Genomic DNA, 24,810 nt, shown 5'->3' with positions numbered 1-24,810 from the left:
GAGTACGGTGTATATGAACTCCCTGGATACTTTCCATACTCTCCTCTCGCTCTCGTCCATACGTACCATTCCCTCTATGCGCACGCCGTGTGCGATGTAATTCGGACATCCTACGGACATGTCCGACACTATGATATATGCTATCCATGTTGTCGTCGTTCTCTTTCTACATGCTATCGTCTGAAATTGGTCGCATCTAAGCGAAGGTCACCTACTACATAGACGAGGTATAATTGCGACATTGTCTCTCGAGAATTTCCTCTCGACGCACATAGTGCGCTGAGCTGCATCATGGCTTGGATCCATTTTTCTGCTGCATTGAGTGCGGAATGGAAAGAAGGGAAACGACGTGGAAACAAGTGTGCCAAGCCGGGCCGTCAGCGCTGACAGTACTTGGGCCGCGAGTGGTGCAGCTCCACAGCTGGTGTTGTGGTTCCGTAAAGCGATATATTCGATAAGTGCATACAACTGGCAGATATAACCATACAGGCTGCCATTCAGGTCACTAAAAATCAAAACACGCATCAGTGTCAGACCGCGATAGCCTAATGGTTCCCGCTGCTACCTCTGCACGCAGTTGGAGTGCGGACGTACATGTTAGAAGTCCTTGTGAGTGAATTGCTTGAAACTGGGCAACTAGCGCCTCTTCGTCTGCGTCCGTTTCCAGAGGAGAATTCCGGTGGTCGAAAGCAAAGTGCACAGACCGCGGGAAGAGATTAACGAGAGCTTGATCTAGTTCGGGTATGAAGGTGTGCAGGGTAGCGAGTGCGTGGGTTGAATGGATGAAAGAAAGAGTTATGGATGGCTTCGTCTTGCGTGGGAGATGGGAGATGAGGAAGATGAGCCACGTCCAGTCGGGAGAGATGTCACGATCGTGGCGGCAGTCGACGCGTAACGCGCGGAGGGCAGTACACATAGAAAGGTCGAAATGAGGTTCTGGAGAACACAGGTGAGCGACCCAGTCGCCCTTAGTGATGCCAATTGCACGTACCTATATAATCTAGAGGAAGATGAGCAGTGGGCCGTTTGGAAATATGGAGACTTAATGTCTCAAGGCTCACACCGGAGTGCGCCCAGAATGCCCCGAGGCCTTGTCCGACACTGCCGTCAAGTTGGTAGTCGCATTGCAGGTGTTGGATGGACGGGAATCTCCATGCACGAAGCAGCCAATCTGCGATGGACGTGGGGTAATGGGCCTGAATCCGTAGGTTCGTGAGGAAGGGTAATGTGCCCCCGCAAGCCGTAGCCGAGCCTGGATCCAGTTGGCGTTGACAGTCGAGGTCCGCAACGTGCAGATGAGTGACATGTTGAAGAGCGCTTAGTACGATGGCGAAGTCCGCGACGGTCGGGAAGGTGACATTGTGAAGGTCGAGTGTGGTTATGGAAGTGAACTTTGAGAGCTCTACGAGATAGTTGGGGTCATAGCGCGTTGGGATCCAAAGCTGGCTGTGCACTGCGAAGCGACGGGGTTGGATAGAGGGGTGAAAGGATAGGGAGTTGGGAAAACGAGCAACGACGGACAGGGACGGTCGGAAGAGGGCCACGAGGGAGTTTTCCGAGATGGTGACTTCTTGCACGAGATCGGCAATATGGGGGCCTTCTGGAGCAGGTCGATGAAGCGGTCGAGGTGTGTGGGGAGATAGAATTCGACAACCCGGAAGAGGTTGAACCGGCTGCGGGTAAGCCACGCCTTGCAGACGATGGATGCTGAACGCAGCGTGGGTTCGTGGGCGAGGGAGTCGATGACTAGTTCGAAGAGCTCGATGGGAAGGACGGTGGTGCGCATCGTCGCCTCGCCGAGCGGGGTCTAGAAAGAGAGCCTGGTGAGCAGGAGAGCAGTGTTCACTGTTGTGCCATGAGCATCAAGTAAGTACTTACTAGTATGTAGATGACGTGACTCCCCGTGGGCCGTCGCCGAGTCAATGGCCCATCGCGTGAAACGCGCCCAATCGGGTCCGCGGGGGGGGCGAGAGCATGACAGGCGCAGCTGATGTTGTGCAGTCGATGTTGTGTTCGTATTCCATCTCTGCGTTGGGCTGGGAGGACGTCGGGTTCGGGTTCAAGTCATCACAGCACGATCCATTCCGCCTTTCGACGCGACCTAACCGCTATAATTAGCGCATGACAGGTCAAGCACTCGCTTGGCGCGACCGCATTTCCGCCACCGCCAGCCTCGACATCCCCCCACCACCTCTTGGCCCGGTCCTGCCCATCCTCCAATGCCGACGCTCTGAATCACGACCCGACCCTACACTCCCCTCAGCCGCAGACACTCGCCCACAATGCCGTTCAGTCCCACCCCCAGGGAGATAGTCATCCTATGCGTTCTCTTCGTCTCTCTCCTCTACCTCTCCTCCAGCTTCACCCCAAGTGTCGAGAACGGCGTTTCTCAGGCACTCGACCGATCAGGCTTTGTTGTCGACGATGACTCCTCCGCCCTACCGATGACTCTGGAGACGCAGTACACACTCCAAACGCTTAATCCTCCACTTCACTGGGGAACAAGCCACGTTCCGGAGACGAAAGTTGTGGCTCATGTTCCAGGCAAGTCGCCTTTGTATGTGTTGTATTTCTTTTTCAAGCCGGTGCACCTTGTGAAGTTGGGGACAAGGAGTGAGAAATTGGCAAACGTCTCATTCACTTCCCTGGGCAATAGACTTTGTTTCCTACGATGGGTATTGGCTGATATCTAGTGTGCTGACCAGTGGTGTGGACATGATGCTTCCCGTATGTCCACACTATTGCATAGCGTTCCAGACTGCACTCTAACTGCCTCAATGAAGCTCAAGCACATTGCTAATCATATGCACAGGATGGACCATCTTTGACAGGCTCTACCTCCTCAATGGAACCCTGTACATCGTGTCTGACGAGCCGGAAAACGTCCCGGAGCGGTTGTATATGATCTCGAGCGGCATCTTCATCACAAGTGACCCTGCGGATTCCCCACTACGTGCGCCGACGGACAAGCAAATGCGAGTGATCAGCACTGCTGAAGCCCACCAATTGTTTGGAGCTGAGGCGGAGAGAATGGACGGTGTCTCGGTGAGTTGTGAGCAGGCATCTCGCATGTACGCAGCCTGAATGTTCCTCCAGTGGTTGGCGTACGACCCCAAGCAATTGTGAGTCCTTTGACTGACTGTTTGAACGGGTTCTGAGCCCTGTTTCCAGCATCACACATTACTACCACTGGTCGGCCGAGCTTTTCTTCGGCTTTTGGAGGACATACTCCTCGCTGGACCCCACAATTCCTCCCTCCGGCGACACACATCTCCCCGCTCCGCGCCGCATGGTCTTCCCACACCTTGACGCTGCAAACTGGCGCGACTACGCAGCCATGAACCAATGGGTCGTCCGCGCCTGCTTCCCTTCAATGTCGATGGAGTTCATGAACGACTGGAAAGAGCGAGCCGCCCTCGGCCGGGTGTTCGTGTTCGACCGCGTCGTGCTCGCCGACCGCGCAGCTGCTATGAACGGCGAGATGTACCTCCGCACGCAACGCACGGCGGCGAACGCGTTCTCGCTGCCCGGCAGTGTCAACTGGTGGACGACCATCCGCAACAACGTCATCGGCTTCTCAATGCAAGAGGGCGACTACGACGTCTCGTCGGTCGACGCGGTCTCGACGAAGCCCGTCATCACCTACGTCTCGCGTCAAGGCTGGACACGGAGGAAGCTTATTCAGGCTGACCACGAGGTGCTCGTTGCAGAGTTATATAAGCTGCGCGACACGTACGGGTATGAGGTCAACATCGTGGAGATGGACAAGCTCACGCGGAGCGAGCAGTTCCGCCTCGCCGCAAGGACGACGGTGAGCAGCCTCTTGCTTCGCATGAATGCGGAGACTGACGGAGCGAGCGTGTTGTCAGATCATGATGGGTGTGCACGGAAACGGACTGACTGCGCTGTTGTGGATGCGGCCTACGCCGCGGTCGACGGTGATTGAGTTCTTCTACCCCGGAGGATTCGCGCACGACTACGAGTATACCACCCGCGCGCTGGGCATGGTGCATTACGGCTTCTGGGACGGCGAGTGAGTGCCCTTTGTCTCATACTGCTGCAAGGACACCTCCTGATGCCTCTTTTTAGCCACTTCACGCGGCCTGACGTCCCTCCCGTCAACTATCCGGAAGGATTCCAGGGCAACGAGATCCCCATCAACGGTGAAGCTGTTGCGCGATTGGTGCAGGAGCGACTTACCCTGGCTGAGGAGATGGATGACTAGTTGATTAGCAACTCTGCACAACGCGTGATCTGGAGGACACGGACGTTCCTGCATTTAGAGTCGGCGCACCCGACCTCCCCCATAGATGAACGACCGTTATCGTACAATTGATTCGTAATTTGCCACTGTATGTCTACCATCCTCGCTCTGTGCTGCAACGTCGTCACCCCGCATCTCCCAAACGCCTACCCATCTTCCGAGCTCTCTTTCGCCCTTTCCTCAGACACTAAGTACTCGAAGATATCATGTCTTGATACCCCAACATTTTTCCACTTCAGAACGACTTCACCCGTCACACCATCTCGACCTCGGGGGTACCTTGTCCCTCCTTCTTCGCCAGTCTTCGCCGAACCAAGCTATATCCCAACATCAGTCCGTATGCACCGTCAACACCGAGGCGCACTCACCGCTCGAAGCCGTCCAGCGGACTGTCCGCCGCCGTCGCATCCACCGACATCCCCTCCTGCTCTTCCCGCGTCCGGTACGCCCGCAGCGGGACCCACACGCTCAGCGGGCTCGTCCCCGGCTCGTACACCGCCTGCGCGACGTACAGCAGCAGCCCGTCCGAGCGCGCCTCCGCGCGCGCCTGTTGCAGCTGCACGGGCGCCGCGTCGAGAACCATGTCGCTCTCCATCGCGTCCGCCGCCGCCGGGGTAGGGGGGATCGGGCGGGAAAAGAAGGCGCCGCGTGCCGCGCGGGCAGCGGGGATTACGGCCGCGAGCAGGTGTGCGAGCGTCGTGTCGGTGTCGTACGGGACGGGCGCGAATGTCGTCGGGTGCGGGAACTGGTAGCGCTTCGCCGTGGTGAGCGCGGAGGACTGGGGTGGTGGGAACGATGCGATTTCGGAGAGGCGGGTGTCGCGCCACCAGAATCTGCACGAGGGGCGTCAGCGGTGGTGAGGAGGGGGAGGGGAGGGGGAGGGGATTGGCCAACCTGAATGGCGTCTCGCAGTCGGCGAGGTCCTGGCCCTTCCAGGAGACGACGTCGAGGACGTGGAGGATGCCGTTGTCGCGCCAGTTGTCGTCGAGGATGCAGTCGAGCACGGTCTGGGGCGGTAGCGAGGACGGGAAGGGCTTCATCAGCGCCTTCCCGAGCACGCGCGATCGTAACGTCGTGTTGGGTACTGCCAAAGGGGAGAAAATGAGCTTAAGCTCAACTTCTTTTTTACGAAGATGCGGGAAGACCGTACGCACCCACTCCAGCAACCCCGGACGCCTGGTGCGTGACCGCGAGACACCGCTTGCCCACCGGCACCGGCGCAAGCGCGACGAACGCGGTCTCGATGTCGTCCGGGATGCCGTCGCCGCCGATGCCACCGAGGGACTCGTCCATCTCGAGCAGCTCCGCGTACATGCACTTGTCCGCCCACTTGTTCGGCTTCGTCGGCTTCCGCGGCTTGGCTGCGGCTTGGCCCTGCGCCTGCGGGGCGTCGGTCGCGGTGGAGGCTCGCGCCTTGCCCTTACGCTTGCCCTTGGCGCGCTTCTTCTCGCTCGCTTTGCCCTCGAAGGTCGTGGGCAGCGACGACGCTGCGAGCATCTGCGCGTCCGACTGCAGCTCCTCTGCGGCTGGGGAAGCTGCGGCAGCCACTGGGGCGCGCGGCCAGAAATTGGTGATGCCTGTCGCCGAGTCGGAGGAGGGTGCTGCGGCAGGCGGGAGCATCGACGCAAAGTGGCCGATGCCCTGGCGCACGACCTCGGGCCCGCCACTCGGGCCGCCGTCGTCGCCCGCGTCGTCGTCGGAGTGACCGAGGGTGAGATCGGCGAGGATGTCGAGCGAACGAGCGGAATCTATGCGCTCTGCGCGTCTCTGATGATCATGAGGAAATCCGCGCGTGAGCCGAAACGAGAGCACAGGCGTATGTCAAGGGAACGCACTCGTTTCTGAGCCTCAAGTGCCTGCAAGGGACGCGCGAGTCAGCTTTGAAAGCGTCTCGTGTGAGGTGGTCTTGCGTACCCGATCTCTTCGGGCGGCTTGTGATGCTGATGTTCGAGCGACGACTGCTGGCGGGGTTTTGAAGGCGTTCTTCCGTTCACCGAACGCACTCATGATGTGCGGCGGGGATTGATTGTCTGGTGTGGTGATCGTGATATGCCTGGGTAAAGGTCAAACTAGTTGCAGACGAACAAGCCGGATGGCTCCAGCGCTTCTGGACACTGGGTCTTTTCGAGAGTGACAAGTGTGACCCCTCTCACGTGCACGCGAATATCTTGTGACATTGGCTGTCTCGAAACAGCTAGCTGTGCTCTTGACCCAACCACGCTCAGACTGGCCATGGACCTGTTCAAATACTGCTCACCATGCATCAAGTCCAGTGCTGTCAGTTACAGTAAGACGCCATGGTACGTGACATTGCCTGGAAGATGAACGGTAAGTGCTAAAAATAAGTCTTCTTCAAGCTGCGCTGACCAAGCGCTGACGTTCTTTGCAGCGTGGCTGGTACCAAAGCATCCAAATGGACGCTAGTCGCGATCGTCGCGGTCAGACATCCAGTGCGGCCATGAGTACGTCTTATGTTCAGAATCGTCTAGCTTGGAAGGTTCAAGCGTCTAACATGACGTGGGCGCCCTTGGACTCTCTGCCGAACGTCCCTTCTCGTGCTCCCTTTCGTCATCGTGCCTGGCCTCAACGCACAGAAGACACCGTGGCTTGCTCCACGCGATGACATTGATCATCAAATGACTGTCTTCGGGAATCCATGTCTCGACGCATCTTGCTTTCGCTTGACGCTCTGCGCAAATCAAGCGACCACTCCGACGTACTGGGACTCTTCTATCTGTCGGTCTGAGGTCATGCGTGGGTACGAACCAACGCTGGCGTTCTTCTCGCACCTGTTGTCGCCGGCCTTTCTCCTCGCACGCGAACACTCCTCGTGACTGATTACTCCCGTAAGCTACAGAGGCTCCAGTAGGAAGGTTCAAGGACGCGCCGCAGCGCGTGCGACCACGTCCACACGGGCAGGAAACTGGATTCTTCTTAAGGCCCTCCTGACACGCCCCGGTCTGTCGCCTCTGAGACCCTCCGATATATCGTCTTCAGGCGCCGCATACACCCCCTCAGGGCTTAGAACTGGGATCCCGAGTCGACTCTCCGACGCCCCTCACGACCGTTCTTCTCGCTTTTTGGCCATGGACGACAAAGTCGCGGTCGACTCTAGGGATTCTTCGAGCAAAGTCGACGTCCATGTTGTAGAGAAGAGCTCCTTCAAGCCGTCCCTGGAGTTCACCACTTCAAACGAGGTCTACCAGTCGTTGCTTCAGTACCAGGAAGAGAGTGCTGGTCGGCTGGTACTAGATCCGGTGTGAGCAACTTGCACTGTGCTCTGGAGGCTCAATGTGCTCACCTTCTTTCAGTGCGGCACCAGCCCAATTCGGAGACATCACAGCCGAGCGTCTCAAGCTCTCGCCAGACAAGTCCAAGATCCTCTGGCCTCAGCCGACAGACAGCCCCAATGATCCTCAAAATGTATGTATTCCAGACATGAAATTAGCTCACCATATCTGAATTGCACGGATAGTGGAGCGATGGACGCAAAAATCTTCAACTTTTCATCGTCACGCTGGCGGCTACCATGCCCGACTTCCTCTCCTCAATAGGTACATATCTCTTCTGCCTCTTGCTTCACCGGTTTTTCTTACGTACGCGCTATTATCTCAGGTATTGCAGCTGTGTCCTTCATTGCTAAGGAGTTCCACACGTCTCCCACCACTGTCACCCAACTCGGTTCGAGGTGCGTTCAGATCAACTCAACTACATGCACACCATCTAACGTGCACATCCAGTTGGGCCATTTTTTTGATCGGTCGGTCTGTAACTTCTTTCCGAAACGCACAGGTGCTGACACCCTTCTCAGGGTGGGGCGGGATTGTATATATCATGCTTATTCGTCGGTATGGCCGACTGCCTGTACTTTTCTGGTCACAAGTGAGCCCACTAGCTGTCGTGTCCCCCTGCCTCGCTAATCCCATACCCGAAAGCTTCTTTCTTTGGGGACTTCTGTTGGAATGACCTTTGCGCCCAACTTAGCCGTATCTTCTGGTGACTATTTTGTCTTGCTCCTGCCACAAAATCAACTCACTTGTTCACACACATATAGTCATGCGAGATCTAAATGCACTTGTTGGGTACGTCTATTGATATCTCATGAGTGCGGTTGAACTGAATAGGGTACCCCAGAACTTGCTCCCAGGTATCGGTGAGTATCGAATCATGGCCGTGGGATCTCTCGATCACTTTCACCGACGTACCTCCCAGGGTCTCTATGTTGTCACAGATCTGTGGCCCGTGCATCTTAGGGCGAGGAAGGTCGGTGCACGTCAGATATCCTGCACTGTTTTGATTACCGACCAGGTGGATCGATAGCTCAACCTCTGGACGATGGGGATCGTTCTGTCTCCGCAAGTTGCGCCTTTCCTCTTCGGGTTCCTAGTGGCACGTGCAAAGTGAGCTAGCTTTTCGCTCTTTTCTTGATTTCTCGATATTGACGAAATGAACAGCTGGAGATGGGCGTTTGGCATCGGATCCATCTACAACCTCGTCGTCGTCGTGCTCATCGTCTTGTTCATGGAGGAGACGTGAGCTACAGCTGTCGTCGTGATGGCACAATCATTTCAGACTGATTGATTTTCAGGATGTACGACCGGCACCTCCCGGATCCCCTTCCTCTGTCAAAGAAGGGCCCTGTACGAGAGCGCATCGAGACTCTGATTGGCGTTACTGGGTACCGGTTGGCGCGCTTCAGAGACTCCTGGACGACCATCATCCTTGCGCCTCTGAACGTGGTCTGGCGACCTCAGTTACTGACGATTCTCATATTCGAGGTACGTTCAAAGGATGAATTGCTCAGCTCCCCATCCGATTGACCGAACTTCTTGCCAGGGCGTTCTGTTTGGCTTTGGTATCGGTCTACACGTGTGTGGTCAGATTTGTGGACCGTGAAGTCATTCTTACTCGGATCTTTGCGAGCAGGTAACGAACACCCTGCTACTCGTTGGTCACCCTCCAAACGGCTACGGGTTCAACCAAGACCAGATCTCGGCGACGTATGCGAGCTCCATCGTAAGCCCCCACACCCTCCTCCCCACCACAGTCCCACACACGCCTCTCACACTTCCTCCCCCCAACACACAGGGCGCCGTCGTCATCGGCGAGATAATCGCGCGCTATCTCAATGACTGGCTCCTCGAGCTAGCCGTCCGACGCAACAAGGGCGTCTTCGCCGCCGAGAGCCGGCTCTGGTGCGTTTCCACTGCGCTCCCACCCCACATTCCTTCGTTCTCCCTGAGCCTCTGACCCACACACGCATGGAAGGACGTGCTGGGTCGCGCTGCCGTTCTACGTCGCGGGTTTCGTCCTTCTCGGCGCCGCGTTCCAGATGCACCTCCCCGTCGCCGCGCTCGTGATGGGCTGGGTGCTCGCGATAGCCGCCGTCATGGTGAACACCGCCACGGTCTGTGAGTCCCTTCCTCCCTGCTCTGCACCTGCGCCTCACTGCCCTTGTGCTCACAACACCTCTGTACAGACGCATACTGCAACGACTGCTTCCCCCGCCACGGGGTACGTTCACGTGCCCCAACGAGTGCTGAACGTGAACGCCAGCTGACCGCACCGCACGCAGGGCGAGATCTCAGCGCTGCTCAACCTCGCGCGCAGCCTCGGCGGCTTCAGCGTCGCATACTTCCAGATCGTCTGGGTCGAAAAGCACGGCGCGCTCCAGGCGTTCGGCACCGAGGGCGGGATCGTCGCCGCGCTCTTCGTCCTAGTCGTCCCCTTCCTCCAGCGGAAGGGCCGGTACCTCAGGGTGAGCAGTATTCTCACTCGCCAAGGGGACGGGTAGGACTTGACCTGACGTCTTATCTTGCGTGCAGAGCCGTTTTGCGGTGTGATTCCATACTCGGAACACATATCTAGCTTCGGCGTTACATTGCGGCGTTTGTAATCGACCTTGCGACCAAATGCGCGGCCGTTCGATATCGTCACGGAACATACCCTGGACCGATGCATTGAAAGGTTGTGTGCGCATGACGTGCATGCGTGACCGGCTTGAGACAGGCGCGTCGAGACGTAGTACTACTATCACTGCTAGGACTAGTCACGCTTACACTCAGTGGGGTTGGAGGTGACGGAGCGCAGCGAGCTGGTGACCATTCAGAGCGCACGGAATTGAAAATATAACGCTGTCCATATCCATGTTCGAGTCCGAGTCCGAATCCAATCCGACAGCAGGAGCAACTGGCGTAAGCGTGGAAGGACCGGGTGATATTGATTGTTGGGATCCGTAGGCTCTGGGCGCGGGCATCGGACCTGCGATTTTGTGGCCCTCATGCACTGCTGGGTATCAGGCGTATGTGGACGCAGCGCGGAATCTCGCGCAGGCCCGAAAAGATGCGAGGGAGATTGGTGAGGAGCGCAGGCGAGAGATTCGGAAACGTGTGCAGGAATACGAGAAGCGGAAAACTGAGGAAGCTCGCCCATCAGACCCGAAAGGTCGTGCATAAGACGGATTGTCTAGTGCGAAAGTACACAATGGGTGTTCATTTGGAAGTAGCCCGACAACCTGTACATTATGTAGCTTCAACACTCTTCCGGTGGGGTGTATGGCCGTCACCGATGCGATGGAGCACCAGTTGTTCGACCTTCGCTGCGGGTCCACCGACATGATGCCTGGAGACCTACCTTGTGCACCGCAGTCCTCTACTTCCATCTCGTCTCCATCGTCGTCTCCATCCCCTTCATCCTCACATTCCCCTTCCTCTTCGTCCTCCATCTCTTCTTCGCCGTCCTCAAAGGCCTCGATCACGTCCCCCACTGGAAATTCCATCCACACCTCACCGGATCTCTCTTCCTCGCTCTCGAGCACGCTCTCCACCTCGCGCGTCCCCACCGGCTCTCCCGCCCGCTCCCGCTCGCCGATGTGCCGTCTGAGCGCGCGCTGGTTGAAATCGAACGCGTGCAGCCGGCCGTCCTCGGTCAGGCGCACGTACCGCTGCCCGCATGTCGTCGTGATCCACCGCGTCCGTCCCCGGTCGTCCTCGAACCACCGACAGCGCGCCGGTCCCCACTGCTTCCAGCCGAGTGCGAGCGGCAGAGTTTCCTCCGGCGGCGGCGGTGGGGGTCCGTCGACGTCCGTGGAGGTTGTGTGGGAGGGTTGGACGCGCCGGAAGGCCGGGCTGGGAGGGTCCGGGGTAGGGGAGGAACCGTGTGAGGCAGAGTTGAACCGGAGCGCAGCGCGGAAGAGGTGCTGGAGGGTGGAACGGTGGACGAACATTGTGAACATGCTGTGGGATGCGTCGGGGAGGCGCACGGCAACGTGGAGGACCATGAGCGCGACGGCGGGGTCGGAGGAGAAGGGCGTGGTGCGCGGAGGACGGGCGGGCGAATCTGGACCGCGTACGTTGGGTTCGCAGCGGCATGTCGCCCGAATGGCTAATGCTCCGTAGGAGAGAGGAGGAAGCTCCAAGATGCAAAGCGGTAGGATTTCAAAGGGGTCTTTGGTCGTATGAGGGACATCCACGCCGAAGTGGCAAATTTCGAGAGTATGAGTGTAGGTCATCGGCAGGACTATGGTCCAAGGGTCGAGCAGGATGAAGGAGGTGACCATATCCGGGTCGCCGAATTTGCGATGCTGGGATGGAGTCGCTTCACAAACTTTCCGGGAAAGATGGGCTGTGGAGACTCACCGCTAAGATCTTGCCCGTCCTCCAATTGTAGATCACTAGTGTTACCGCGTCCTCAGTGAGAAATGGGAAGTAATTATTGAGAAGAAAGACCATCGTGTCTCCCGAGAATTCTAGCATGATGCTGCACTGCCCTGGTAGATAGTGGATTGTGTCGATATGCATGACTTTTTGCGTCGCCGCTGGATGCGGTTGCCCAGTGAGTGACTGTCTGAAGTGGATGTCAATGGAGGCCAAGAGCTCTGCTGCGGCCACGTAACTGTACGTTGTTCGCATGTAAACACGAGTTCAAGCTATGGGACCAAATATCAAACTCACTTGTAAGTGACTACTGCGATGAGGTCGTGCTCGTGGATGTTCAGACCAACGTCGATCACCCGCAGGCCCACATCCAATCTTGACCACAGATGAAATAGCTCTGGTTCTTCCGAGTTGCAAGCGTCATTAAGGGGAAGGGTCCATACGGCATCTGTGCCCAGGTTGCTCGTAGGTATCAGTCGCTCGCCAAACAGTGCAAGGCCCCCCGTGAGATCGTAAATCCCTGAGGGATTGAGAGGCATCATAATAGTTTTGCGATTCGAGAGGTCTAGCCTTCCCCACGCTTCCTCCTTGTGCTTCAACGCATAGAGCTTCTCCCCCGAGACGAGAGGCGAAGCTGGGTGGTCGACCATCCCGGCGGCGAAGAGGCCGATGGCGTACTGAAATGCGGCATGGGACTGCACGAGGGCATAGAGGCGTCTGCACACTGGGAGCAGAGAGATGTGCTCTCTGGCTCCGAGATACGCAGTGATGTCGGCGAGAAGCTCATCGGGGAGTTCAAGGAAAGGGCACATGGAGGGAAGATGAGGAGAGCTTTGTCTAATCGCTCGCTACCACAGGCTGCCACCAGCGGCAACCGAAGACGCCCTGGGACGATTGGCCCAAGTGAGCGCTGAGCAAACGCCGCCAAACCGTTCATCTCTCGCTTCTGTCGAGAGACTTGGATATAATGCTTCATCTCCTACTCAATTGCGGCACCCCGGTCCTCACTTCCTCTACTGTGGCCTCTATCTCTCGGTCTCATCTTGGGGTTGCACAAATAAAGTTCCCATATTTTTGATGACGGGCTGAGATATGCGGCACTCGCGGGCATCGCTAACGCCTTCACCAATGTCTGTCACGGATATTGGTGATTCATTGACAGAGTCAAGGACGCCTCCACTGGGTTAGAGTGGCACCCATGAGTCCACGTTATGCGGAATGGTGATCACACAAGAGACACCCGGTTTCAGTGGTCACTGGCCGTTGAGAGGGTCCGAATGTGTTGACACTTGGTCTTGTGATGGAGTGCACTGTAGTGAGAACAAGGGACATTCAAGGGCTTTGCTTCATTGCAGAAATAACAGTGAACGTATAGGTAAATAGCAGTTGCAGGGGTATATTGAGCAACGAAGAAAATCGCGCGCAGGGAATAAGCAATGTCTACACAGCAGTGGCTCGACAGCAGATGGAAGCAGGAGAACTCAAATAGCAATCACAGCCAAGACATTCACCTCGATGGAGGAGTAGGGAGAGCTGGTGTCCTCGAAACGATGTACCGTGCCGTTCGGAAAGCATGGCTGATAGCTTTGAACAACCCGACAACCCCAAATTCCTCCTTGCGGACGAGACGCGATCGTAACTGCCACGAGCGCACGGAAGTGATAATCTCGTTGAACCGCAGCGAAACATGGGCGGCAGTTGGACGTTTGACGGGATCCGTCTGAATCATATCCGCGATGAGCGGTTCCAACATCTTGAGCCCGTAATATTCCTGTGAGCGGGTGTCAGCCCAAATGAAAAGAGTTGTAATGCCATGTCTATACCTCAGTGAAAATCGACCGGAACAGCTCGCCTAGGCAGTATATATCGACTGGGAAGGGATCGTGTAGTTTATCCTGGCCTGACCCCTGGAATTCGGGCACCGTCAGTATACCGAGCCGTAAGGGAGGCGCGCGAGGGGCAACACAATCTTTGGGGTATATGTACGAAATCCCAAAGTCGATAAAATAGTATTTGGGGCGTGCGGCAGTGCGAGTGGTGTATTTGATCCTGCGACGGAAATCGTAGCTCTTCTTTGGAAAGCAAGGGTGAGGCATCTCTGACAAGAACGGCACGGGGGACATCATGACGTTGTTATCCTTGATGTCCCTGACGGAGCACGAGAATAAGACTTGGGAATCGACAAAGAAGCACGAGTTCGACTTGCCGATGAGCAAGACGATGTTCGTGCATGAGGTGCAAACCCTGTAGGGCGCCGTGTCAGTAGCGTGAGAGAGCGTGAGGAGGACAATGCTACCTGAATCAGTTGCCGCATGCATTCTAAGGCTTCCCCAACAGTGCGAAAGGGCGGCTTCTCGAATGGCCGAAGGAAGGGAATGACAATGAAAACAATGTCGTCGTCGAGCGGGGACTGCATGACTTCGTAAACGGGTACACAGTGATTGCGAGGATCGGATGCAAGGGGTTCAACAGAGAACATGCGAGATATTTCGACTTCGTGGGGGAAGGAGTTCTTGGATATGCGCTTGAGAACGACAATAGCACCGTCCGAGATGCGAGTGGCGTCTACCCAAGGTCCCTGTTTGAGGCGTCAGTGGGACGAAAGAGCATAAGCAAAAGACGCACTATTATAGACGCGCCGTCTTCACAGAATAGCCAGCTCTGCTTAGTTCCCTTCCATGACGGTACCCAGCCATGACGGAGGCGAGGGCGAAGGATATACCCACGCTCCTCGAGCCAGTGTTGATGATCCCTCCACCGGATCTCAGGCGTGTAGAGACCCCTTTTATCAGAGGGGCCATCGTTACGCGTCGGATCGTTGTCGAGGTATCTCTCGAACCAGTCACGGAGTTGTTCGTCTTCCATGGAGCAACGGGGAAGTAGCGGAGGGGGGTAGATGGGGGGGCGAGCGAAGCTACCTGAAAGCACTCGGGGAGACTAGATCTGACACCCAGGTGCCGGACGCCGGACGCCGGCGATTCCCGAGAATCTGTGACGCTTCATGCCACTGGGTAGATGTCACGCCGTGTCACCCACGGGCCCGCGACCGGTCATTGACATCCACCACTGGTACTTAGTACTTGCTGCATACACAATTCTTCGACCGTTGTCCCTTTTGGGTCCGCGTTCGAATGAATGTCAAACTATCAGCGATACTGCGCCATGAGGAGCCACAAGTACTCATATAGTAAGTACTCGTCGGGAGAGGGCCAGCCGGCCTCATTCCCCGAGGCTGCCCTTCTACCCTCTTAGATCTCAGAGCTCGCCCTTCCCCACGGACCCCGTCTCCATCGGTGTACACGCAGTCAAGGCGGCGTACAAGCTTGTGATTTTCGTCAATCTTCACTACAGTCCTGCAAAGCTCCGCGAACGAGGGGAGGAGGAGGAGCACCGTGCTCGCTTGACTGCACACAGGCGTTCCAGCGGCGTTGGGCAGCCAGGACAAGTACTCACCATGGTTTGCCCGTGTGCTGTCGGCCTACACAATAAACAGCACTATCGCGATGACGATATACTCTTGCCTCTCACCCAGTCTACATCCGCCCGCCTGACACCAACCAGACCCAGGCGCGACGAGACGGGTGCGAGCCAGCCTCAGCCAGCCGCCGCTGCACGCCGTGCCACGACCGAGCTCACCCCTCCGAGCTTCAGAGCCCGCCCCATCTAGATAGAAAGAACATAGGATGAGCGAGAGAGAGCATGTCGGGAGGAAGGAAAAACTCGACGCAGTGTGCCAGTGGACGGGGGCGGAGGGCCTGAGCCAAGCGAGCTCGACGAAGCACGCGGCGTTTACTAGTGGCGCCCAAGTGAATGCAACATCCCTCATGACATTACAGAAACATAGGATACACAGATCTCGACCAACCGCAAGACAATTCCATCAATGCGCCTCGATAGGCCAATCAGAACAGCTCCTCCTCCTCCGGCTTCCAGTTCTTCGTCTGGTCCCAGTACCCCGCGAGCTTCTGCCCAAGCACCTCCTTCGCCGCGCCGTCAGTCGGGCAGCTTTTCGGCTTGAAGTTGTTGAATGACCGGTCGCGCAGCTGGCCCTCCCACACGAGCCAGCACTGGTTGTCCTCGAGCGAGATCGGCGCGGCCTCGCTATCGCCCTCGATAGCGACCTTGCCCTTGCCCTTGCCCCCGTCCGCCGTGGTGTCGTCCTCTGCGTCCTCGAGCTCGACATCCTCCTCGCCGCGCTCGCGCGCGGGCTCGGTCCACGCAATGCGGTGGAGCATGAGGCGCTTGTACTCCCGGACGAACTTCGCAGCGCCCTCGACATAGACCATACTGAAGTTCGGGTGGAAGATGCAGACGCCGGTGAGGCTCCTCTGCTCTGCGTTTTTGCGCACCTTGAAGCGGTGCGCTGGGTCGGAGAGAGTTTTCACCCTGAGTAGTCCCGGTATCAGCAACTGGCAGACGGAGGGAGGGAGGAATAGGATATACGAACTTGAAAACGGCACCGTAGATACCCTTCTTCTCCTCTTCGTGCTTCTTCGTATCGATCTTCTCCCGGCGCTGCTCGTCGGTGAGCTTACGCTCCGCGTTCATTTTTTCATGCTGGTGTTTGCGTATCGCGACTTCCCGGCGAACGCGCGCTTCCACCTTTGTGGGGTCTTGCACGGCGTCGGACGTCAGCACTTTCATGAGATTGGCGAGACGGACTGGATTATTCGGTTAGAATAAGGGGTTCCCGACAGGATGTAGAGCTAATACCTTTGGGGGCGTCTGGAGGAATAAGACCCATACGAATACGGTCACGCTTATCTTGTAACTCTGCCTGTCGACGCTGTTTCCGCATTTTCTTTTGCTCCTGAGAACACATGTTGTTCAACAAATGTCGAAGAAAGAGCAGCCATAAGCACCAACCTTCTTCGTGAGTTTCAAGGGCTTCGCTACGACCTTATTCTTGTCCATCGGAGAAGGAATTGGGATGGGATGTTGGATATATAGAGTGATAGGCGAATCGGCATTTCGGATGTTGAGCTTTTGCATCCCTTCTTCAATATCGTTGTATGACTTGCTCGGAAGAAGAGCCGCGTCCCACCACTCAGCTTCCGGGGGAGCTTCTCGCTGTAAGGAAGGTTGGATCCGTTGAGGACACAGTGACAAGAGTGAATTTGTGGACATACTCTGATGTGCTTCTCAAGCGTCTCAAACTCCGAGTCCAGACCAGCCTTCCTAGCACTCTCCGCGATACGCTGCTTCAGCTGTTCGAGTTGAGCCTCCTGGCGAACTTGGTTCGCAATCTGCACGTATTTGCCTTTGGGATTGAATCGGAATTGTCGGCCCACACGCTCCTTAGGAGCACCGTCGAATCCGCTCTCCGTGGGCGCAGATGCAGCCGAAGCGTAAGGATTTGCAGACGTTTCCATAGATACCGTCGGCGTCGGAGCAGGCGGAGGGATCGGCGCGTTCCTCACATTGGCTTTGATCGAGGCGAATTTAGGTTGCATGGGCTTGTACCTATCCTTCTTCGATTGTGGAGCGGTGGGGGTGTTGTCCAGCAAGAGCGGATGGGCTGCCATCTTCAAACCTGCGCCTTGCGGGGCCGGCTCTGCAGGAGGGGGAGGTGCCTTCTTCTTGTTCTGTGGCATAGCCTGTAAAGGCATCCGTGAGTACACAAGTCCAGCAACTCTGCATATCCGCCGCTGCCAGAAAAAAAGAACCAATAATCAATCGGAACCGCTGTTCGCAGCAACTGACACATAAGGTCACTCTACCTCCGTACCCGCCCATATCCTGACTCCAATGGCTCCGCATGCATGATATGGCGCATATTGACTCACCATGTACGGGTTGTCTCTCGAAGACAGCTTGCTCTGCTGTTCGGACACGCGCTTCTTGACGTCCGCGATCCGACGAGCCATGTCTTCTGCGACTGGAGGTGATGGACTGGCGGTGGCGGACGCTGACGCTGATGCGGGAGTAGTAGCTGGGGACCCTCCCAGAGCACTCTTCTTCATTGCTGCAATCTTGGCCGCAATCTCAGCCCTCTTTTGGGCAATTAGAGCATCTCCGGAGAGCTGCGAGCGAAATAGTCGGTTAGACACTACGTACGCTACTGGGTGGAGCATTACTTACCGCGCCGCCTGAAGGAGTAGCATGGGAAGGAGTCTGAACGATCGAAGGAGGGTTATAGAAAGCGTCCAAGAAATTATAATGAGTATATTCACCTTCGCAGAGCAGAGGAAGGACACTCACGACGGTACTGCAGCACAAGGGAGAACGTCAGGTCTTGAAAAAGGACTGTGAAGTGTGGAAGCGCACCTTTTCTGCTTCTTAGACGCGTTCGTGTCCCCATTGCCTTCCCAGGCACGTTTGCGGTCGCTCATGATATTCGTGGAGGGATTGGGGGAAGGAGCACAAGAGCGGCAGGAGGCAAGGAGGAGCGGCGCGGGTGCGTGTGCCGAAACGGCCGTGGGAGTAAATAGCGCGAGATAAGAGTCTTAGTGTCACATTTAATCCATAATTGGTCACTTACCGCAGGTGAATGCGCCTCCCCAGCTGGACGCCACGGACCTGAACCATATTCCTCCCTACTCCCCCATCTACCATGGCCCCTCGCCGGCGCCGCTCCATACCAAATGTTCATGCACAAAAAGCACAGGCTCCTCCTCAGCGGGTCATCACCCCTACAGTAACGCCACAGCGGCAGCATGACCTACTCCTGGCGATCTACCAAAGCAACATGAAGGTCTTGTTGCGCCAGGAGCCCGCGATAACCTCCATTATCGACCAGTTCAGCCACGTCTGCATCTACTATCATACGGGAGAGAAGTGGGAAAGATATGGATACGAGGGAAGCATGTTCTTGTTCGAAAAGTGCGTACCCATCATGTACCTTGCATGTTTTGAGCTGACCTCTGAGCGTAGGTCCACCTACCCGACATATGGGTTCTTCATCTTGAACCGACAGGGTGCTGAGGATTTTGTGCGACCGATCTATCCAGAGGACGACATGGAGGTTATGGGGAACTACTTGATGGTCCGCTTTTATTCAGATTACACCGCAACCCGCCTGGCCATGGGTTTGCCTCACCCTATCCCTGAGGAGAGCCGAGACGCTTTCAAGAAGGAGCTCGCGTTGCGAGTGCCTCCCGGATATCGAGACTCTGTATTTGAGAAAGAGAAAGGCGGACGGGGGATCACTCTTGGACTCTGGATGTTCGCAACAGATGCACGAGAGCCTCTGAAAGACGTTATGATGAGGTACGCAGACTCCCTTTCCATCCTTTACATCGCCCGTACTTCTAGACTGCGTGTAATCTTGTGCTCCCGACGAAGGGTCACAAACCTCGTTGGGGTGTATACGCCCAATACATCTCGCCATATACCCCTCGACCGCTTCCACCATCTCATCGCTCACAAATTTCCAGATTATATTCGTACATCAAGCAAGGGCTTCCATATCCAGAGGAGTTTCGTTTTCCTCATGGCAAGGCGAACGTTCTTGACCCACTTCGCACGGCGAGTCGTGCATCCGTACTCCCTCCGCATGGTCAGCCACTCTGTTCAATATGACCCGTATCAAGCTGACAGCCACCTCAGGTCAAACCGTGCGCCCAGTACAACATAACGTGGTGAACAGCGCTCCTACCAAACCCTCAGAGCCCCCGACAGCCCCCTCTCCCGATGGAAACAGCTCCGAACTGGATAAACTCTTCGCCAAACTGATGCCCTCTACCTCCCTTGCTCCCACCCCCGCACCACAACAACCAGCAATGGCAACCCAGGAAAAGTCAGTCAACGATCTATTTGCTGCTCTCACGCGCGGTAGTACATTTGCGCACCACAACACGGCATCTTCACCATCCACTCACCAAATCGCGGAATCTCCCCCGTCTCGAGGCCCCGCATTATTGGATTCTATTTTCGCATCTGCTATGCTCCCTGCATCGTCGTCTGCCGCCTTCGCGCCCCCTCAGCCGGCTCTCCCATCCCGACCTGAGGAAATCGTCATCGTCTCTCCGAAGCCCACCTCAAGTGCTCTTCCGCAAATTCTGAACCAAGACGTCATATCTTCGCTCCTCGGTCTCTCTCCCCACTCTCGAGCGTCGTCTGCGGCCCCCAGCTCGGCGAGTTCCCACCACTCTGGGCACAGGCGCTATGAAGGGGACAACGAATATAGCGAGGAAGACCAGGCCTCTGAGGAAGACGTACCCGGGCCCACCAGGTTCGGTGCCAATGGGAAATACGCTACGAAAAGTGCTCCTGGACGTCTGGTGCCCTACAAACCGTATACCAACGGTCATGATCATGGTCGCATACAAGGCGACGTCACCCCCCGCGCGCCCCCTGGCGGAGCCCATCTACCATCGACCTCGCCCTCCGAGTCCCAGCAGCGTAGCATGACGCCAACGGCCAACGGCCGAAGCTCAGCAGCCCCCGTTATACCGGCTGCACCGGCAACATCGGCAGACGCGCGCGCGCGCTCATTGGTTCCCTTCGAAGCCAATTCCGACCTTTGGCCTTACCCCCGTGCACCGTTGGACGATCGCTCGTTCGAGCAGGATGACGTCGTTGAGCTGGACTTTAACGATACGCGTGCGCTCAGCGACCCTGCCATCTTCTCTAGCCGCCTCAAGGAAAGAAGGAGAAGAAGGGGAGAAAGAGTCGCAAGGAAAGGGAGCAGTTGCGGAAGGAGCAGGAGAAGGCGGAGATTGAGAAAGGTTGGGACCTCCCTGCACGGGCTCCAGCACAGGCTTCCTACGACACGACCGCACTGGACCTGTAGCTGCGGCTGCCACTGTCTCTTCCCCCGGGCCGAAGACTGCTGTTATGGACCCGCAGCAAGTTAAGGTCGTCGCGAACGAGACCAATGGGCATGCTCATGAAGTGGCGTTCGACAAGGATGCTGCGAAACAAGCCCTCCTTGCCGCTATGTTTGCCAAGCCTGTTGCGCCTAACCTCGGTCGCAGAGAGTTCGTACAAGAAGTCCTCGATGCTATCTATGTGAGTCATAAATTTTCCGTGACGTTGAGGTACAGCATCTGATTTAGAGGCGCGCAGAAGGACCCAGCGTTCGTCGACGGTCTCTGGCAAGACTATCTCTCACGAACAACCTAGGACATTCATCCACAACTTCTTAACCTAAATCATACTTGGACCACATCATCTTACTGTCCTCGTGTTGTACGCTCGTTACCGTCCAACCATAACATCCATCCACTCCTTGCATCTCGACGCGAAACCTCAGGCCTCATGTTCCAACCATCCATCGCTTTGTAGCACACTTCTCCCCGACACTGCATCAACCCTCCCTGTTCCTCCTTGCCACTTCTTGTACCATGACTATCCGTTGCTGTATTTTTCCCTCTCTGTGAGCCTAGCTTGTGCCATAGATAGTATCTGTCTGGGTGCCGGCGCGCGTTGGCGCCAGTGATGTGATATCTCAGGCGCCTATAGTGCCCAAAACGGGAAACCGGATCTTCACATGACCAAACTGTATAGCCACCTACTCAACGCCAGATTGTAAACCATTTACGCGGGAGACAAGATACATCGACCAAATGAGATGCAATACCGGACTTTACATGTTGATATGTACTCAAATGTCGGTATCCACCCCGCCTGATCCTTGCTCGTCTGTCAAAGGGCTCTTGAGTCCAGTTATTTTAGTTTTTCCAAGACCATGGTGAACCTGGGCGCGAATTCTGGATGTGAAAAACGGAATTCCGGAACTACATTATGGTGGAAAAAGAGGGTTCATCCATGCTTCATACATAGGTCCGAATCAACAGCCCTTGCGTGGCTATGCGTTGTCCTTCGTCCACACCTTCCGCTCCCCCTTGTTCTGAAGTCTCGCGGACTTGCGTGATGGGCAAGGAGTAGGTGGTTCCGATTGCTTACGCTTACGGCCGAAGGTTGTTATAGCCGGTCGTCTCTGGCGTTTTCTTTCTCGATTGCTTTCTCCGCTTTTGGGCGTGAGGAGGCCGAATCCCTCTCGGGTTTCTTGATGACAATCACCAGCCGCTGCTGTCGCAGTGGTTGCGCCCCCGCCTCCGAAGGGACGGTGATCGAGGCTTGAGTGGTCGAGGCTGATCTGTTTGCGGTTTGTGCCGTGTCCGCCTGAGATTACAATAACATCTTATTGAATACTAATCTGGCTTCACAGATCGGGCGTTCCTCCGAGCTGCTGTACGTACCGTGGCAGGCGGCGCGACGACTGACATAGGCTGCACCGTGTGGTCGGGGTCATCGGAGTCTCCACTGGCTGCCGCAGAGATTGCAGGATCTTTCCCCTTGCTCTTGCACGCGTGCTTGTTGTACAGAGCCCTTCTTAACCGCGGCGGAGCATTGAATCCGTGTCCGCAAAGCGCGCATTGTACGGGTACTTCAGGTTGTCCGGTAGTACAGTGGTCAGCCGCAACAAACGTCATTGCCAAAGTCGGACAGAACACACTAGATGACTGTTTTTGCTTGGCCGTCTTCTGCGCCATAGCGATGAAGGTGAAAGGAGTGAATGTTGTGGCGAATGGCTCGCAGCGTCGGTAGTTGTGAGGGTGGACGGTGGACGGGAGCGCAGATGGAGGCGCCCGATTTACGGCACATAGAAGGCGCTTAAACAGACTTTTGTGAAGCTAATCGGGGAGTCGAACCGTCCACAACGGATCTCGCGCACACAGAACTTGGGGCGAACCACCAGGCGGCATGGAAACGGTCCCCCGTATTTGAAGAAACATAAAAGCAGCGTTGATTACATGCAAAGCGGACGACACACCAACTCCATGTTGTGTACACCAATGGTAGGTCCCACTAGGTATGCAAGTATCAAATCGGGAGCCCGAGGGAAGACTGTAGAGATTTCCAGCCATCTGGGGAGATTTACTGACGGGAGAGTACGAAGAGCTTCTGCCTGGGTGTGGTGGAGGCAGAAATCTTGGACCGGAGCGATAGGGGTGACACAGCGCTGTACCAGAACACCACAGAGCTGAAGTGGCGAAATCGTCGCGAGCGGCACGGTGACGATCGGAGTGGTAGCTGCAGTGGCGTGACAAAGTGTGCCACTGCAAATCCGCCGGTTGAAAGGAGCCTCCGCCGCCGCCATGTAGCCATCCGCGCGGTGACCAGGACTGAGCACCTCATAGGGACTATGGCTCACACATTCGTCTGCTTCTCGAGACAGGATGCCAGTGGACCCGGGTCCAGTTGGTACAGATGAGATGTCTCGAGTAAGCACTATAGAAAAAACAAGCATTTAGAGCGGGTTGCGATAATCGTAGGATGAACATGTACATATCTAGTCTTGTGGCAGACGTTGAGGCAACGAGGCTCGAGCTCGTGGCAGACATGACAACAAAAGAGGCGAGCGCTTGGACCGGTTTTGGCAAGGGCTTTGACGCTTGACGAAGCGCAAAGGCTAAGCTCAGACCAAGCGAGCGCCTCCACAAAGCGACCACACACAAAGCTGATGCCGCGAGGAGATGGATGTCTGGTAAAGCGTGCAGCTCTGGAAAGGTATTTGAGTGCGGGACCGACCGAGATCATCCCCAATATCTCTCGACCTAACCTCGCCACTCAAGACTCCCCGGCAACGAATCTCAGCGGAGCAGCGGGTGAGTTCAACATTTAGAAAGCGGTCGAAAGGCATAAAGGACTTAATTGAATACGGTGCTGTAGACGACGATGCCTCGGGTCACATCCCCCTCGAAGCCAGACCGCGTCGCTGAGCTCAAAGCGTTCGTGCAGAAACACTATCCCGACAGTGAACGCATCAACGTCGCCCTCTCAGCCACCGGAGAGGGGCATATCCTCCGCTGGAACTACAGCGAGGATCTCGAGTCATCCACCGGCAGTCCCGCCCTGCGCACCGCGACACCATCACCGCACTCCTCCTCTGGGTCCCTCGTCGACGGCGACGGAGACAGCATGATGGGCGACGAGGAGGCCGAGTCCGAGGCGCGCTTCCGCACTCCACTGCCCCTCATCGACTTCGACCCCGGCTCGGTCCTGTTGACGCCACGCAAGAACAGGTTGAAGCACGAGTCTCGCATGGTCCAGAGAGGCCCAAGCACACCGCAACCAGCCGACGACGGCCACGTCCGCACCCGCGTCGTGCTCCAACGCGCCGACTCTCTCGTCGCCGTGCGCGAACCACCCGAGCCCGTACCGCGGCCGCGCCGGCACAGCACAGTCGTGCGCTTCGCGCCGGCCAAGAAGTGCCCCTCACGTCATCCCACCGCGTTGGCGAGCGAGTCCACGGCGCGCACCAGCGAGCTGCCGACCGTCCGCAGACCGAAGGGGATCCTGGAGCGGGAGGGAACGCCGGTGACCATGAGGTCCGACGGGCCGCACATGCGGATCTACCGTGATGACGGCGCCGGGACGTGGGTGCGCGAGGGTTCGCTCGATCCGGCCGAACTTCCGTACGACATTGCCGATCTGGTCTTGCCCCCGCGGGCGAGCGAAATGATGGTGGCTCGGTCGTGGGCGGGAAGCGTGTATCCGGTGTACGACAGGACGGATACGGAGTCTGTCAAGTCGTTTAGGTCCGGCAGCTCGAGCTCTTTGAGTTCTCTGACCGAATCGGAGGATGGAGGGCAGGCTCCCGCCCCTCCGGTGATCATGAAGCTGCCCTTCAAATTGAGGAGGAGCGAAAGGTTGCGGGAAAGACAAGGGCGGGCTCCTGTGGCATGATCTTCTCGTAATCTGCGTTTCAGCGCCGACAACTCACGACCGCACACGAAAACTATGCTTACTGTATGAGTTACCACCATGTATATCAAGTTCGGAATATGTAGCTCGATCGTTGTTATGAATCAAATTTGTCGGTTCTGCGGAAATCTGGCCCATCAGTAGCATCCTAAATCTTAAATCACACTAAATGAGTGCACTTACCAGGGCTCGCATGAAACGGAATGTCTGCTGTAAGAAGAAGAGGTTCAAAAAGTC

The 24,810-nt window shown here is 56.5% G+C and overlaps 9 protein-coding genes across 9 annotated transcripts; 4 read left to right on the top strand and 5 right to left on the bottom strand.

Moving 5' to 3' along the window:
- Positions 1 to 545: 545 nt before the first annotated feature.
- BXZ73DRAFT_98504 (uncharacterized protein) lies at positions 546 to 1,786 on the bottom strand (the record flags this gene model as incomplete). The annotated part of the gene is made up of 5 exons (XM_048027707.1): positions 546 to 567; positions 630 to 936; positions 992 to 1,000; positions 1,064 to 1,453; positions 1,522 to 1,786. 5 exons carry the CDS (start codon positions 1,784 to 1,786, stop codon positions 546 to 548), a joined length of 993 nt encoding a protein of 330 aa, XP_047881008.1.
- Positions 1,787 to 2,282: 496 nt separating this feature from the next.
- BXZ73DRAFT_42246 (uncharacterized protein) lies at positions 2,283 to 4,225 on the top strand (the record flags this gene model as incomplete). The annotated part of the gene is made up of 6 exons (XM_048018920.1): positions 2,283 to 2,548; positions 2,790 to 3,045; positions 3,097 to 3,122; positions 3,172 to 3,811; positions 3,870 to 4,033; positions 4,090 to 4,225. The coding sequence occupies 6 exons, from the start codon at positions 2,283 to 2,285 to the stop codon at positions 4,223 to 4,225; spliced, it is 1,488 nt and encodes a 495-aa protein (XP_047881007.1).
- Positions 4,226 to 4,517: 292 nt separating this feature from the next.
- Positions 4,518 to 6,271, bottom strand: BXZ73DRAFT_75239 (uncharacterized protein; the record flags this gene model as incomplete). The annotated part of the gene is made up of 6 exons (XM_048022180.1): positions 4,518 to 4,581; positions 4,633 to 5,097; positions 5,159 to 5,348; positions 5,419 to 6,031; positions 6,100 to 6,120; positions 6,179 to 6,271. 6 exons carry the CDS (start codon positions 6,269 to 6,271, stop codon positions 4,518 to 4,520), a joined length of 1,446 nt encoding a protein of 481 aa, XP_047881006.1.
- A 1,079-nt stretch (positions 6,272 to 7,350) lies between these two features.
- Positions 7,351 to 10,058, top strand: BXZ73DRAFT_98501 (MFS general substrate transporter; the record flags this gene model as incomplete). The annotated part of the gene is made up of 19 exons (XM_048027706.1): positions 7,351 to 7,523; positions 7,576 to 7,687; positions 7,740 to 7,818; positions 7,880 to 7,952; positions 8,005 to 8,024; positions 8,076 to 8,146; positions 8,200 to 8,260; positions 8,319 to 8,346; positions 8,399 to 8,417; positions 8,477 to 8,527; positions 8,585 to 8,664; positions 8,719 to 8,796; positions 8,853 to 9,042; positions 9,101 to 9,133; positions 9,191 to 9,280; positions 9,353 to 9,459; positions 9,533 to 9,675; positions 9,744 to 9,778; positions 9,840 to 10,058. The coding sequence occupies 19 exons, from the start codon at positions 7,351 to 7,353 to the stop codon at positions 10,056 to 10,058; spliced, it is 1,662 nt and encodes a 553-aa protein (XP_047881005.1).
- A 267-nt stretch (positions 10,059 to 10,325) lies between these two features.
- Positions 10,326 to 12,731, bottom strand: BXZ73DRAFT_88427 (uncharacterized protein; the record flags this gene model as incomplete). Its single annotated transcript, XM_048024941.1, has 4 exons — positions 10,326 to 10,453; positions 10,964 to 11,846; positions 11,947 to 12,157; positions 12,217 to 12,731. 4 exons carry the CDS (start codon positions 12,729 to 12,731, stop codon positions 10,326 to 10,328), a joined length of 1,737 nt encoding a protein of 578 aa, XP_047881004.1.
- Positions 12,732 to 13,426: 695 nt separating this feature from the next.
- Positions 13,427 to 14,784, bottom strand: BXZ73DRAFT_88426 (uncharacterized protein; the record flags this gene model as incomplete). The annotated part of the gene is made up of 6 exons (XM_048024940.1): positions 13,427 to 13,690; positions 13,743 to 14,057; positions 14,122 to 14,163; positions 14,216 to 14,497; positions 14,545 to 14,701; positions 14,759 to 14,784. 6 exons carry the CDS (start codon positions 14,782 to 14,784, stop codon positions 13,427 to 13,429), a joined length of 1,086 nt encoding a protein of 361 aa, XP_047881003.1.
- A 1,037-nt stretch (positions 14,785 to 15,821) lies between these two features.
- On the bottom strand, positions 15,822 to 18,251 carry BXZ73DRAFT_98499 (pre-mRNA processing factor 3-domain-containing protein; the record flags this gene model as incomplete). The annotated part of the gene is made up of 9 exons (XM_048027705.1): positions 15,822 to 16,305; positions 16,367 to 16,580; positions 16,633 to 16,729; positions 16,786 to 16,989; positions 17,049 to 17,516; positions 17,706 to 17,942; positions 18,001 to 18,033; positions 18,121 to 18,127; positions 18,187 to 18,251. The coding sequence occupies 9 exons, from the start codon at positions 18,249 to 18,251 to the stop codon at positions 15,822 to 15,824; spliced, it is 1,809 nt and encodes a 602-aa protein (XP_047881002.1).
- A 221-nt stretch (positions 18,252 to 18,472) lies between these two features.
- On the top strand, positions 18,473 to 20,985 carry BXZ73DRAFT_98498 (uncharacterized protein; the record flags this gene model as incomplete). Its single annotated transcript, XM_048027704.1, has 7 exons — positions 18,473 to 18,741; positions 18,793 to 19,128; positions 19,296 to 19,417; positions 19,468 to 20,438; positions 20,495 to 20,588; positions 20,654 to 20,871; positions 20,929 to 20,985. The coding sequence occupies 7 exons, from the start codon at positions 18,473 to 18,475 to the stop codon at positions 20,983 to 20,985; spliced, it is 2,067 nt and encodes a 688-aa protein (XP_047881001.1).
- A 2,559-nt stretch (positions 20,986 to 23,544) lies between these two features.
- BXZ73DRAFT_75234 (uncharacterized protein) lies at positions 23,545 to 24,555 on the top strand (the record flags this gene model as incomplete). Its single annotated transcript, XM_048022179.1, has 1 exon — positions 23,545 to 24,555. One exon carries the CDS (start codon positions 23,545 to 23,547, stop codon positions 24,553 to 24,555), a length of 1,011 nt encoding a protein of 336 aa, XP_047881000.1.
- Between the last annotated feature and the right edge of the window lie 255 nt (positions 24,556 to 24,810).

The sequence above is a fragment of the Epithele typhae genome, assembly GCF_022376455.1.
Source record: "Epithele typhae strain CBS 203.58 chromosome Unknown BXZ73scaffold_7, whole genome shotgun sequence".
NCBI lineage: Eukaryota > Fungi > Basidiomycota > Agaricomycetes > Polyporales > Epitheliaceae > Epithele > Epithele typhae.
This window is presented reverse-complemented; position numbering and strand designations above follow the sequence as displayed.